The 15,990-nt window shown below is 43.6% G+C and overlaps 1 protein-coding gene across 3 annotated transcripts in view; it reads left to right on the top strand.

Moving 5' to 3' along the window:
* Window positions 1-15,990, top strand: part of CTNND2 (catenin delta 2) — an 818,722-nt gene that overhangs the window by 471,721 nt on the left and 331,011 nt on the right. For all 3 annotated transcript variants that reach the window (XM_045566311.1, XM_045566312.1, XM_045566310.1), the window contains one exon: window positions 826-1,390. In XM_045566311.1, the coding sequence (XP_045422267.1) occupies window positions 826-1,390 (565 nt within the window). The remainder of the gene's footprint in view (window positions 1-825; window positions 1,391-15,990) is intronic.

The following is a 15,990-nucleotide window of genomic DNA, read 5'->3' as shown; positions in this document are numbered from 1 at the left end:
TGTTGTCTTTTGTGTTCTTGTAAATAAATGAGAGGCAACTGGCTTTCAGTTTGAAGACACAGCTGCAGGGGGCTCTTAAAAGGAAGCTAGAGAGACAGAAAGATGCGGAAAGATTTGGAGCCCAGTGGTAAAATCTAGAAAGGCGAGGCTTTTTTAGTCTTCTCAAATACAATTGCTCTGATTCCTCTAGATTTTTTTAATACTAAAAAGACCAAGCGAATTCATTCTTACTTAATATTTTTCCTTCCGTTTAACTTTTCTTGTCCAAAAAGAATCCAGGCGACAATAGCTGCAGAATAAACTGTAAGAAGTGTGTTTATTCTTGATGTTCTCCAGCGAAGTATGTAACTTGGCCAGTCTTGGGGGTAGAACGTGTATCCACTGAAATGACCTTGAGGGTGGCGGGTAGAGTCGGGGAGCAGAAAAAGATTTACTGTCTGAATTTCTCATTCAAACTAACAGATCGTGATTGCATTCGGGGAGATCAGGACTGCCCTGTTGGGGCGGGGGGCGCTTTTAAAACCTTTCTGTGACTAATGTGATGCCTCTGCTGTTCCCGAAACAGCTTGGAAATGTAAGCAAATGCAGGTCTCATTTGTCAGGCGTGCCTTCCATCCCTTTGTCAGCCGGCCTGTGCCGGCGCTGGCAGGGAGGCCTGTCCGGGGAGACCCGGGGCGCGTGTTCGCGTCTCGCTCCGGGCGCAGTTGCGCGCGCGAAGCCACCGAGCGCCCGACTCTGCCTCCGGCGCTCGGGGCGGGCCGGGCCGGGTGGGCCGATTGCTTGTCCCTCGCTAAGTGCGCGTGTTCTCTCCTCTCCCGGGCACAGGGCACGACGAGCCGCGCCGGCCACCTGGCGGGGCCCGAGCCCGCGCCGCCGCTGCCGCCGCCGCGGGAGCCGTTCGCGCCCAGCCTGGGCAGCGCCTTCCACCTGCCCGACGCGCCGCCCGCCGCCGCCGCCGCCGCCGCGCTCTACTACTCCAGCTCCACGCTGCCCGCGCCGCCGCGCGGGGGCTCCCCGCTGGCCGCGCCGCAGGGCGGCTCGCCCACCAAGCTGCAGCGCGGCGGCTCGGCCCCCGAGGGCGCCGCCTACGCCGCGCCGCGCGGCTCCTCGCCCAAGCAGTCGCCCAGCCGCCTGGCCAAGTCCTACAGCACCAGCTCGCCCATCAACATCGTCGTGTCCTCGGCCGGCCTGTCCCCGATCCGCGTGACCTCGCCCCCCACCGTGCAGTCCACCATCTCCTCCTCGCCCGTCCACCAGCTGAGCGCCACCATCGGCACGTACGCCACACTGTCGCCCACCAAGCGCCTGGTGCACGCGTCCGAGCAGTACAGCAAGCACTCGCAGGAGCTGTATGCCACGGCCACCCTCCAGAGGCCGGGCAGCCTGGCAGGTAAACGGCTCGCTGCCACCTGGCGCGGCTCACCTGGGCGCGTTGTGGGGGCACGAACGAGCAGTCGGGCTTGAGCAAAAATCCAGCTGGGCACGTCTTTTGGCCAGTGTTCAGAATCTGCAGGTTAGAGAATGCCAGGGCTTCCTTGGAACACGTCAGTATCTTCCCTGAGATATGTCAGTTACTTCTCTTTGAGAGTGAGGTGGTCTCTCCATCGCTAACACCTCTCTCCCCCTCCCTCCCCTCTCCTCTCTTCTCTCTCTCTCCCCAATCTGCAGACTAAACTGTATGAATAAGGCAAATTTAGTAAAGAATTACTTAGACCTGTTGATTGTACCCAGTAAAAAGCAAAAGCAAGTAACAATCGCAGTATTTATGTGATCACCTTTAGTTGTCTACATTTCATTGTCAGAAAAAGTAAGGGATTTTTCCAAAGCAGGCATTCAACTTACATGGGTTTCAATAGTAGTGGGAAAGTCACCAATAATGAATTGCCTTGGATTGTTACTCTTTCGTTTTGGCTTGAACTTAACTATATCTTGCCTAAATTAGTCTTTGGGAAAAGTAGAGGACTCCTCCATACCTATCACTGGATTTACATTAAGTTCCAATAGTGGGGACAAAGTAACTAATAATGAAGTCCCTTGAATTTATACCTGCTTCATTATAGGGAGGGAGGGCCTGGGCTGGGGAAAAGAAACCTGCTTTCCTCTGCCAATTCAGAGGAGGTGACATTTTCTGTGGTCGCTGTGCCCATGAAAGACCAGGCTGAGCTGGTGATTCTCTGCTGTTAGCACCATATGCTCAGCTTGAACAAGACACTGAGATTGAAAGACTAATGTTTTGTCCCCTGAAACACCTGACAACCAACCCGGATTTAGTGTTGATTTTTTTCCTTATAGAAGAAGTATTTGGTGATTGTGTTGCTCTAGTAACAGATGCTGTGCTCATATGCTTCCTTTCTTGACACAAATAGATGACTGTGAAGGTAAATAGGATAAAAAAAAAGGAACTTGTTGCATGCACGAGGCAGGTGGCCAAGGGCTTCTTTAATTCAGCACAGTAATTGCCCCTGTGGACTGGCCTGGCACAACAAGATGCAGGCTGGGAATCCACTGCCTGCAAAATTATGCTAGGTATGTTTACCGAAATGAAAATATTCTTGCACTAACTGCCTCTCTCTCTTTAATGAAATTTTAGAGGTTGACAATCATTAGTGCCAGCTCAGTGCCAGTACCAAAATATCTTTGATGCAGGGACTCGGGAGTAGCAATCTGGTTGGACGGGGGTGGGGCTAGGAAACAGGTACAGAAACTTTGTTTATATAATTTTGTAAACTATGTTACTAGATCAGATCAAGGAGGGAGAATCAGTGGAGTTTGTTGGAGACTCCATGACACCCTTCTCAGCCACCCCAGCCACCACAGACAAGAGGAAACTGAGGCCCAGGGAGTCCCGGTGGCTCACTGAAGGCCATTTCATTTATTGTACTTCCCTAGTGAAAGAAACCAGGAGTCTTAGCTTCCAGCTCTTTCTCCCATGGGTTACATGTAGCAGATTTTGCAAGTTCCACTATATCATTGTAGTAAAAATAAGGAATGTGCCCAAAGGACTGAAGATACTAGGTCTGGTGGAGAGGTTGGAGGAGTGTGAACAGAGCAAAAGAGAGCCCAACACAAGAGCCCAGCAAAAGAGCTCCTTATTTCGTTGAATCTAGGAAAGAGTTTTAAAAGTAAATATATTGAGAAAATAGCTTGTGTTGCACTTGGGTTGCATGAGATCATGTGTCCCACTTAGAAATTAGCGAACTATGGCCCAGGAGTGATGTGAGGGGGACAGACTTGATATCTTTGCGAGATAAGGAACATTGGAGCCTTCATATGCTCAGGTACCGCATGGCTGTACGTGTGTGCCTGGTAGGCATTGTAAAGTTTGGAACCACCTGGTCTGCTAGTTGAAAGAGCACAGTTAAGTCACGATTGAAACCAGCTTTTGGAATTGCAGGGTTGTGATTTTGGAGATTTGTCACTGATAACTAGTAGGCATGAATTCAAGATAGATAGTGACTTTCAGTAATTAATTAATTCGTTCATTCATTCAATAATTATTTTTAAGCACCTCTTGTGTACAGCCACTGATTTAGACCCTGGAGATACAATATCACCCAAATTCTCTGGCCTCATTTCAAATGGAGAAAACAGAAAATCATCAAAATACTTTTGATAAAGTAGCCAGGAAAGGCTCTGATTAGAAGGTGCCTTTTGAGTCGGTCCTGAAGGAAGTGAGTGAGCTAGCACTATGGCTGAGGGAAGGGTATTCTGAGCAGAAGGAACAGCAAGTTTAAAGGCTTGTGCATGGGCCTGTGTCTGATTTGTCTGTGGAACAGCAAGGAGACTGCCGGGGTGGCAGAGGAAATGGCAAATAAAATGACATGGGGTCACCAAGGTGGCCATCAAGGTGGGGGTGGAAAGCCAGACTGGGGAGAACCTGTAAGTCTTGATGAGGGCTTGATGAGGGCTTAAGGATGCTGGCTCTGCCAAAACCCACAGGTGCCACTGACGATTTGAGCAGAGGAGTGAGAGGGTCACTCTGGCTGCTGTGTGGAGAATAGACTGTCCAGATCAAGGGCAAAGCAAGAATGTTAGCTGGGAGGTGATTGCAGTAACCTAAGCAAGCGGTGAGAATGGCTTGGGCCAACATGGGAACATTGGGGGTTACGAAAAGCAGTGTCATTCTGGGTGTGTATATATGGTAGAGCCCATGGGATTTTCTCATGGTCTAGGTGATGATGGTAAGAGAAAGAGGACTCAGGGATGCCACCAACTCAGCCATCAGAAGAACGGAGTCGCTGTTGACTGAGATGGGGTAGGTTGCAGAGGTAGCTGGGGCCTGGGGGGCCTGTACTGCTGAGGTAGTGGGCTCTCGGGAAGGAAATACACATTATGTTTTCCACTAGATCTTCCTGATGCCCAAGCTTGAGAAAGTATGGCCAGAGATTTCAGAGTTTTAACTCTCTGGGAAAATGCCAGAATTTAATTAAACCTGGAAAAGTATAATTTCTCAGATAATCATCATCAGAATCCAAAGATCTCTCAATAGTTTTTCTTGCTTTTTTGTTTTTAAGTCATATCTCTTTTTGCTGTATGGTGGTGCCTGAGTGGAAACCCAGCTCTGCCTTGTTGGAGCTCCTGAATGCTGGGCACCTTACACACCTGTCTGGACATATTCCTTACAGAGGGGTCACTATAGTACCCACTCATATAATTTTGCACATAAGGCAATGTATATAAAGTACTAGCACATTTTCTAGCTCAACAAAAGTTAACTCATATTATTTAGTAACACCTACCATACTACTTTGGATGTGCAAGGAAGAAATCATCCATTTTTGCTTCAGAAACAAAGCAGATTTATTCAGACCCCAGACATACCAGTTTCCATGTTGGGCATAGGCAGATGAGTGAGGCATAATCCCTGCATCCAAGAGACCTTGTTTCAGAACAGGTGTAAGAATGGGTAATTTTAAACCAGTGTGGAGTGAGACAGAATCTGGTTACTGTGGGAGCATCTCACAGTGGGGTTCAGTGTGTGCCCAGCATGCTTCCTTGATGAGGGGACCCCAGAACTGAGCTGTAAAGGAGGAACTAGAGAGAAGTGGTAGCTGAGATGGAATGTGTAGGGTAGGGGAGCTGAGATGGAATGTGTAGGGTAGGGTAGGGGAGAGGGGGGAGATCCATGTTTCTTGAGCAGAGACTAAGCGGTGGGAGGTGGTGAGAAACAAAGGCACAGAGGAGAGATAAGGCAGTTGGATCCCATGGCTTAGAATTTCGTCTTTCCAGCAGTCAACTGACATGGTTCCATTTGCATGTTAGAAACTTTGTTCTGGGAGCCATGTGGAGGATGAATTTGGAAAGCAAAGATGGTCAAGGAAACAGGAAGCCATTGAAATAGTCTGTCCCTACTCCCAGAGCTAGTTATTACAACTCTCTCCTACTTCTTCTGAAATGGGACAGTTCAAACATTATCACTTACATGGGAGAGGAAATGGTAGAGTAAAAAGAAGACTAAATGACATACCCACTTTTTCCATTGTTCTCCTGACCAATATATTACTTAATTTTATATCTTTGTAAATAAATAGTTAAATATATTCATTTTAACAAGTGAAAATTTATGAAATATGGTGAATAAAGGCAAGTTAAAAACATATTTCAATATAAAACACTGTATATTTTTATAGCTGTGCTAGGTGTACCAGACACTTTGCAAACTGTATCTCATGTAGTCTCCAGCAACTTAATGAAGTAGGCACAATCATTACCCTCATTCTACAGATTCAATAAGTGAGGCTTATCAATGATGAGCTCCTTACCTGTCTAGAAATGACAGGAATGTAATTTGAACCTCGATCACTTTGAGTCCACAGTCTCTATAGTCTTAAATATATGTGATACATGACTTGAGGTAGTATATTTTTTCATCAGTGAAGACAAACACCAAGGTTGTAGAAACGCAATATAAGTTTTCAACTTATTTAAATGACTAGTGATTTTGAAGAAAGCAAAAACATCTCAGAAATCCATAAATATCCTATTGAATGTGTGAATGTGACTTCACTAGTACCAATTTTTGTTTGCTTTTATGAAGAAAATAACATGATCCTTTCTCTTTTGGGGTTTAGAGCTAAATTAATCCTGTTTAAAAAAGAAATTTGAGTTGTAAATATGTATTAAAGTCAAACATCAGAAGCTTATTTTGAGGTAAAAATGAAATGAATGATATAGAGATTCTTAACCAATGATTTCAATCAAAATTGACCTAATATGGAGAAGAATTTGGTCAAGGCATGTCTAACTTGTACCCCAGCCAAATGGACATAAAACTTGGTATTTAGAGTGGACTATGCACTATAAATGCTAAATGCTGAATATTTGGGGATTTCAGATCCATTTCCTCGCTTGTTAAGGCTTCCAGGTGTACCTGTAAAAAACTAATCCTAGATGAAAGCTTTGCAGCCTCTGCTGTCAGGTTCTCAAAGGAGACATGAAGTCTAATCAGGTAATGAGCGAGTTTGTTTAGCACACAGCTCCTGGGATGTTGTCAAAATGCTACATGATATCTGGCTTCCACTGCTCCTTTAAATTTCACTTCCTGAAGCCCATCTTTCCCTGCTGGTGGACAAGCACCTGAGCAGTTCTCGTGAACATCCTGCTCACTCTAGTGCTAGCCATTCCCACCATTATTTTAAGAAAAAATATCCCAGTTTAGGTTTGCTAATTAGAATTGATAAATTCCCCCCACAGTCCTCCTCTCCTACCAAATTAGCCAACCTGCAGCCAGTGCTTACTCTAAGGAGTGTTCTTGAAGAAATTGAACGAACTGTCTGAGAGTTAGACTTCTGTTAGGGATGCTGGGAGACTAGGTAAAGTTCATTTAATACAGGCATATGAGTGTTGGGGTCCTCAGCAATGCTCCCCACCCACCTGCTCATTGTGGAGGAAGATGGCCAGCCCGTACACCCCACGCCCCACCATAGCTAACTCAGGGCCACGTGGTGGAAATGCACAGGAGTTGTGTGCTAAACAGTGAAGAGAAGTTTGAAGAAACAAAGCTGCCTCTGGGTTCTTCTTTTCCAAATACGAGAAATTACCAAGGATTACTGAGGAATTGGAGAGAATTAGTGGTGTGAAAAAGAGAGACTGAAATAGAAAAATAAACCATCTCTCAGAAGAAACAGATAATTTGTGGAATAGAAGAGATTAAAAGAAACAAACAAAAACTTTAGGTTCAATATTGAGAAGGATTTAGGAAGATCTCATGTTCATTAAATAAAACTGGATGCTATGTGAGAGGATCAAAGGACAAGAAAATCTTTCTAGGCTATAAAAATATAACTTCCAAAACTAAAAATTTGATAGAATGACTGGAAAATAGTTAAGGAAATCATGCAGAAGGTAGAACACAGATGGAAAGAGACAGAAACTATGAGGATAACGCAATAAGAGCCACAGAGGACAAGTTCAGGAGATTTGTCACATTACTCACTCAGTCTCAGAAAGAAAGTAGAGAGGAGCCAGTTATCAAAGAACTATGTAGAAAAACTCCTTAGAGCTGAGGGTGCCTTCAGAGGGAATACCCTATGCCTAGAACAGAAAATATTCCATATTCCACATCATGAAATTTCAAAGCGTGAGATGAAAGAAGAGCCTAAAGTCTCTAGAGAGAAATACAGCAGACTCCACGTGACCTAGCACTGGGATGCTGGGTGGCAGAGAGCAAGGAGATGTGCTCTCAAAGTTCTGAGGGAAATAATCTTCAACCCAATGTCTATACACAGCCAAATTATCTGCTGTCCAGGGAGAATAAAGTATTTTCAGACTTGTGAGTATGTGCTCAGAAAATCTACCTCCTATGCACCTGTCCTAGAAAGTTACAGTACTTGCAATGTACTTCAGCTAAATAGGGGCATAAAATAAGAGGAAAAAATGAAATCCAGGAAACAACATATATTGACTAGAGGGGAATGAAGAGAAGTCCCAGGAAAACTGTTGTCTAGCAGGCTAGCAAGCTAGGAAAGGTGGGACAACACAGGGATGTGGACAGTCACGAATTTGGGCATAAGTCCCGAAGAGTCTGGATAATTTCAGTATCTAAGGACAAAAAAGCAAAAGAATAATGTGTAAGAATAATGAGTTTAATCGCAGATAAGAATGAAAGAGCTGTTGCATTCCATCGAGTTCCACCAATACAGAAGATTGAAGGGCTCTAGAGCCGTGGGTGGGTGTCTTGGTTCCATCCCTTACTAACTCTGTGAGCTTGGACAGTTCGGTTCAAGTCAACAAGTATTTCCTGAGCACCTGCTTGGGGCCAGGCATCCTTCAATGGGCTGGACACTCATTCGTGAACAGCGCAGGCCAAAGCCAGTCCTCTTGGAGCTAGTGTTCTAACAGGGATAAGATATTAGGTGGCAAGGAGAGCAGTGGGGAGAAAGATGGAGGGAATAGGGATGTCAGAGGGCAAGGGCGGCCAGAGAGGCAGTCAGTGATAGATAAGTTGTCATTTGAGGGACGGAGGGAGGAAAGCACATGGATGTCTGGAAGAATGTCCCAGGCAGGGGGAACAGCCAGCCCCAGGGTTCTGAGGGCTTCTTTGGGGTTGTTTGCTTATTTTATAGTGGGGATAACAATACTGCAGCAACATATGGAGTCATTACAGAGATTATGTGAGATCATGCCTATCATTCATTAGCGTGCCCACGGGTGAAAAGAGCTCAATAAATTATACCTCTTGTTACTATGGAGAATCACGATGTCAGCCCGGCTCTCCTGGGAATTCCAGTATAGATAAGATGGAACCCAGGACTGAAAGGGTCTCGTCTGACTGGAAGGAGGGAAGGAAGGACATAGTGCAGAAGTAGCTTGTAATACAGTGTAGTCATGACCTGGGCCACGAGGGAGGATCCGGGCCGAGGAGGGTCAGGGAAGGGTTACAGGAGGAGGCAGCATTTGAGGTCGGGTTGAATAGAGTGCACCTGTGACAGGTGCAAATAGGAGAAGATATGCAGGGCTAGAGAGAGGGTCATGTACTTCTTGTGAATCCGTGTGCAGAAGCACCATGAGTCCTGGCAGGTTTAAGGTAGGGCTGGGAGCGCCGGGATACACATGAGATTAAGGCTGAATCTAGAGTGAAGTTGTGACCTGAGCTGACTGCGGAGGTAGGACCACATTCTGGGGCACTGGGACGATTTCCCAAGATGAGATATTTATCCCACTTTTTTTTTTAAAGTAGGGGCTCATAAGATTATTTTGGAAAGAATAAATTATCTTAAAGGTCATATGAGCTTCTTTTCACTTGGGGTCAAAGGGTCTCACGAATATGTGAATGAATATTTGAGACACCAGACACTGGAGGCGAGGTTCGGGTGTGTGAGAACTTTGAGCAGTAATGGATCGACGTGGGACCAGCTCTGGGACCCACAGATGAACCAACTCATTAGAAATGGGCCATATCATGAACAGCCCAGTGGTTTGCTGCAGCTGAACTCTGAGAATCTGTCTTACTTTCTTTCTTTAGCTACAGATCAGAGAGATGGCTGGTAGAAACAGGATTCCACTGGGAAGGTGCATTTACTTACAATCTGGAATCACAGGAGGAAATGGCAGGATGGGAGGAGAAAGACACAGAGACACGCACAGTCCTGCATTTGTTGGCTGTTGGGACCATGGCTTTGTGGCTGGGTCCCCAGTACACCGCCATGAGGGAAGTCTGGCTCATGTTTGATCCAGTGCTGTGGGCTCATCCCAGTCTCCAGGACTCTTTGCCTCTGAATTTAAAGTCAGTGGGGCACTGAGAGTGAACTCTTCCTGGGTCTCTTTTCAGTGATTACTCATTGTAGGCCACACTAAGATTAACCACTCATACGGGTTAATTTGGGCCAACAGATACCTGTGCTGGCCACTCGCCTTAAGTGTTAGCATCAGTTCAGTGATTATGGTTAACCAGTGTCTCTGCCTTAATAAATATAGTGCTTTTGAAATATTTTTTTCTTCTTACCTAAGCCATAGGGATTACGTGGATACCAACTGTTTTAGTAAATATGGAAGTAACCTTAAATAATTAATAACTTAAAATCTCTCTAAATGGAGTTAATATGCAACCAAGCCTGCATCAGAATCCCTCCTACAGTTGTATTTTACCAAGGTACATTTTTTAATTTTAAAACGTTTGTCCTATAGTTAGTCCACATTAAACATAACATATAATATAATATAATAATATAATGCAGTGTTTTATATATTTTTATAATTTTTTCTATGTTTAGTCCATATTACAGAGATTATATATACTACATATATGAAATTTCTGATTGTTATATATTCTAACATATGACAAAATACTACCATATATGCACTCCCATATATGTATATATACACACACATACATGTGTATATATATTATATACACATACATATAGAAAGCATTACATTCACTGTGGATTAATTAAAGTGTAATATCTAAAATCTCTAAAGGCTAACCCCAGATGGATCTATATATATTTATTGTGCTGTGTGTTACCAAAGCACTGTGTATCCTGAACTTTCCTTCAATCAGAAGAGGCAGAGCATTTGAATAAGTGGTCGTATGGGCTTCTTACAGGCAGCTAATAATAAAAGACCTCCACATATTTCAGAACTCCCCACCATGCCTTGTCTAGTAGATATTCCACAAATATATTTGATCGAGTATTGTAAAGTTAGATAGTGGGCGAACCTGTTATATTCCTTTGATAACCAAAAGGCATTTTTGTACATAGTGTAGCATGAACACAGGGAAACATCAGGTTCTCCCCAAAGTTAGCACAATGTTGAGAAATTACCAACAGTTAACAGAAAAACTTGGTTCGATATGTACTTGGTTCGATGTGTACCAATAAGATAAAATACCTATTCCCTTGCCTTTGAGTTTCACAGTTCTTTGGAAAGTGGCTTTCTGTCTTTCGTAGGTCTCAGCTGCAGTACTCACAGAGACCTAGAGAGCAGTCCAGGGACTGCTGTGGGCTCACCTATGGAACTAGCAGCCCTTGTGCGTAGGAGGCCTTGGGAAGTAAGAGACCATAAAAACAGACAGTGCTTATCTGTGGTGTCTGCAGACCTTGTGCAGTGATCCATGGAGCTTCCCAGGAGTCTGCAGGTAGAGACTTAGCAGCCAAGGGAACCTAAAGAAAACCATTAATGATTTTGACCAAGCAAAATCTGCTTGCTATGTAAATATCTTTAAAGAGACTTGATAGCACTGATTTTTCCTGTTTGGCTGCCTAGAATGTATCTGAGCCCACAGGTGCTATGTCATTACAGCCTACCCTGATATTTGAGTGATAACCTTCATTTGCTGGAATTCCTGACTTCAACCTTACTAGGGACTAGTAATGTGGTAAAGAACTCAAAACCTCCCTTAGAAGATAAACTTCTGTTTTAATAATTAATGTAGAAAAGGGAAGTCAGTATTTATTTCTCTGTAGAATAAATATACACACACACAGAGGTATTCATTCAAGGTCTTAAGCTGGTTAGAAGCAGATGAGGGCACTAATTCCTTTCATAAGGGCCCCACCGTCATGACCTAATCAGCCACCAAAGACCCCACCTCCTAATATCATCACACTGGGGTTAGCTTTCAACATAAGAATTTGGGAGGAGGCACAAACATTCAGATGGTAGTAGTCAGTTAGCCTGTTGTATTCACATGGCCACAAACAGTTCTCTCCACTTGATGGCCTTTTTGTAAACATGTAATATTTATTTCATACTGGAAGAGCCAACACAAATCAACTTTCTGCATTAGAAAATCATTGCTAACTTCACTAGGGCACGATACCAATTAATGACAGAGTAGTATCTTCATGGGATAAAGACAACATTTGAAAAAAGGGGGTAGGAGAATTCTGGCTATAGATTGGCTTCAACAATTGTGTAGTATGTTAGGAAAGTAATGTTTTCATGAATGTAACTGGCATTCAAATGGTAATTATACATATATAAGCCAGTAACTAATTGGACTTTAAATTGTGCAAGTGCATACACACATATTAAAGCTTTTATAAAGAAAAGAATCAAGGGAAAATCTTAGTCCCCTCAGAACTATTTATTAATAACATAACATAATTCTTCTCTTCTTAAACTCTTTTTGCATATGCTGAATATTGAGTAAAATAGTAAAAATTAATAAATGTTGATATAGAAAGGTTATAAGATTTGAGTATAGAGAATGACTAATGTGTGAAGCAGTTTGTTGTTTTCTCCCTATAGATTATGTTGAGTGTTAATGGTGTCTTTATCATCTGGAATCATCACAAAGGCCGCTCTGTGAATGTTGATGAAACACATAAAGCAGTAGAAAAATGATACAGGGAGAACACATTGTAAGTTTTCATTTTAGAAGCTAAATATCTAATTTCTGAAGGGGAATTTTTGCAGCTTACTCATATTATCTACTACAATCTGAATAAAAAGGCGTGTGTTTGGGGTGCTGAGTACAAAACATCTTCATTCCCATGTTTTTCAAAATATTTGAACCAATCTATGAAGAAAAACTGCATGTTGAAGCTTACTTTTGTCTGGTAAAACCCTTTTCCTTGTCCACACATTGAGAATTTCATCTGTGCCCTTAGACAGAAGCCACGCAATAAAAACTGAACACTTAGCATTAGTTCCCACAGCAGTCAGCTCTTTGCAGAGCAGAATGGAGACTGTGGGTCCCCTTGAAGCCTCAGCCTGCAGGTCTGGCCTGCTTTGCATCTCAATATAACAAAAAAAGATAGATCAGGAGCACCTTGTTCTGGATTCTCTCCATAGAAATATCCATAATTATCCATAATAATGAGCTCTGGAAGCCAGACTCCAGATGCACTGTTTGAGCATTGCACTAATGGGGTATTGAGAAGCAGCTGTCGGGAAATAAAACGACACTCATTGAATTTTATCCCCCTTGTTGATAAAGAAGAGTATCTGTGTGAATATGGCCATGAGAAACTCTGGTGACTGATTAATAAAGCACCAAATCATAGATTGCTTTGCATCAGTAGTTAATTAGGACAATGAGAAGATGGGGTGAGCCAGACGCCAGGAGCCACTGCCAAGAGCTCCTCCCAGGGAGGAGACATGATTTGAAGCTAATTTTAAATACAAGGCCTCTCTCCCAGGTAAGAATTAACCTTCACAGATTAAACTTCTTTGCATGTGAATGTCAAAAGACTTTAGACTTCAATCACAAGTCTAAAATCAAATTATGTTGCCTTTCAGTACAAAGATATTGCAATCCAAAATTCACTCCCCACCCTCCCAATTTCTTATTTTACTTGGTTTCAGCTGAGAAAGGTTTGGGGTGACTGGGTAGAGTCTTTCTTGGGGCCCTTTTCCCAGCTTCAGTCCGGACTGTCTCACTTGAACACTAGTGGTTACACTGAAGTTCTTTTTAGCAAGAGTTCAGAGGACACACATGATTTTCACTGCACAACCTCCCCCCTCCAGACATCACACTTGATCCAAGCCCAAAGGCCTTTTTCCAGAGACCTCCTGAAGGGAAGGCAGCAGGCAGAGGCAGGACATGTCCTGCAGTCTGTGCATGGCCACAACCTGTGCGCTCCCAGGGCTGGCCCAGCAAGAGGTTAATTGCAGCACAGAATGTAGCAGGCTAGGGGCACAAACCATGTCCTGCTTTCTCTGCTCTCAAAGGAATCACTGCTTTCTTGCAAACTTCAGAAACTAAACCTCCCTGTAAAGGGAAGTTCCTCCCTTCCCCCACATTCAGGAATGGATATTTCTAGGAAGATTCTGAAGCCGTAGCCTTAAGGGGCCTGCTGAGGACCAAACCTTGACACTTGCTCTTTAAGATCCTACATCTAACCTAAATCTACTAGCTTTAACCCTAACCATTCAGAACTAGGCTGCTTCTTGGAGATACCTGCAGAGTGAACTATTCCATTCCCTGGGCTCGTCCCCTGAGATCCTGCTCTGGAGTGGGCCACAGCATCAGTATTCTTTAAAACATCTTCCAGATGATACCATGCATGTTCTCCCAGGGTTGAGAAGCACTACATATGTGTGTGCTAAGGCAGTGCGGGGAACCTAGACACCTGCTGCCCCAGAGTCAGCTCAGAAACACTGTCATCTCAGCAAAAATGTTCCAGTCTGCCCATGTCTGAAAAGTCCATCCTGTAGATGGAAAGATGCTTTTTTTCCCGTCTAGAAGTGACTCTTGCCCCAGCTAGCCTGCTCATTAAGTCCTTTGTGGCCTTCCTGGTGTGGGGCTCAGCCACCCAGAGCTAAGGTTAGTCACCCTGTAGCCCCCGATAGGATGCTCACCAGTGGTCATGGTCTTGCATAGTGTGTGCATACCCAGCATGGGCTGGTGGGCACCTGCTGAGACCCACCTGGGTGGCCAACATCCAGCTACACCCTTGACCTGTGCCTTATTTGAGGTCACTCCTGTTTGCTTAGTAAGACAAACGAGACCATGGCACTGATATGTCTGTCTCCAGGGCTCCTAGCAACCAGATACATATTCACAGCTAGTAGGTCCTGGCTTCTCAAAGGGTGGTCCACGGGCCAGGAGCCCCAGTATTGCCTGAGAGCTTGCTAGGAATGCAAAACCTCAGGCACTGCCTCACACCTACTAAGTCAGAACCTGAATTTCAATGAGGTCATTTGTATGCATGTGGCATTTTGAGAAATGCCAAAATACATGGCTAGTTCATTTGGAGCTGCTCTCCAGCTACTCTGAAATAAAAAAAATCCAAAACAGATACAGGAGACAGGTGCCAAACTGCCACTGTTTACCTAGTGTGTTTCACTGATACCAATACCATCTTGTACAAATAGGTTCCCACCAGCTCTTTGTTAAGCTGGAGCTGTGTGTGAGCTGTGGCATAATTCACACCATCCATTTCGTTGGAGATACACAACCTTTCAGCTAAAAGTAAAAATGCAAATATTGATAACAGACTCCACATTACTCATTATACCCCATTACCACTATCGCATTAATTTCCAAATGCCTGCTGTCACAAAAAGAAATGAACAAAAGTAGCCTGTTTTCCTAACAGCTTGGGAAGAAATGCCTGTGGTTAGAAAGAAAGCACTGGACAGGGGACATGTGCTTTCACAGGGGAGCAGAGCACATGGACACACTGTGCTGTCCTGACCAGAAATTCTGGCCTTTAATTATTTTCACTGAAAAGTATTTGAGTCCCAATAGATTACAGTATTCATTTGGTGAAAGGCGTGATGAGATTTAATAATGACAATAAACTGTATTCGAAACCTTGTCAAGAAAGTTAGAGGAACAAATCCCTCTGTGTTTTTGTATGTTGCCAGAGACCACCTGAGTATTCGCTATTTCTGATAGCAACCAAGCTGTACTAAGTAGGTATAATATACTAAAATCTAGGATTTATGAAATAGGAGCAGAGAACATTCCCCTGAAATCAGGGTGTCTAGAAAAGAGGAACAGCAGCAGAGATCTCTGTGGGAAAAATCAGCTTCTGTTCCAGGTTCCACCCTTCTCTATAGAAGTTCTCTTTTGCCCTTCAAAAATGTAGTTTCATTAATAAATACCAATGTATAAACTGAGTGCACAATATTTTAAATGCCTGAATTCCTAAATTCTGTTTGGGACTTCCCTTCACAGCATAAGAAATGTATAGCTTTTTTTTTTTTTTTCTCCTGAAGACAGCTCTTTATCTCAGAAATGAAAGAACTTACCTCTCCAGCCTGTTCACAAACACATTCAGCCTGCTTGCTCACTGAGGCCACATGACAACTGTGTCATTTAGACCCTTCTTCTTCTCCTTCCATTTCTTTGCAAATGAGCATTTGAAACTGGGTGTCAAATTTGAAGAGACCAGTTAAATGGTAGTATGTTCTTAATAACCTGTGATTTATATTTAAAAATGAAAACATACAAAAATGCATTTCTTTTAGAGGCAGGTGAATTTGCATCAGATTAGAGAGTCATGGATCATAGAGTATAGAAATAAAACATTATGAATGGGTTCCAATAAAAGCCATCATGGGCCTGTTTTGTTCTACTTAGTACAGTAATTG

Source organism: Lemur catta, chromosome 12 (assembly GCF_020740605.2).
Source record: "Lemur catta isolate mLemCat1 chromosome 12, mLemCat1.pri, whole genome shotgun sequence".
Taxonomy (NCBI): domain Eukaryota; kingdom Metazoa; phylum Chordata; class Mammalia; order Primates; family Lemuridae; genus Lemur; species Lemur catta.
The sequence above is the reverse complement of the archived record's forward strand: the minus strand, read 5'-3'. Positions and strand labels throughout refer to the sequence as shown.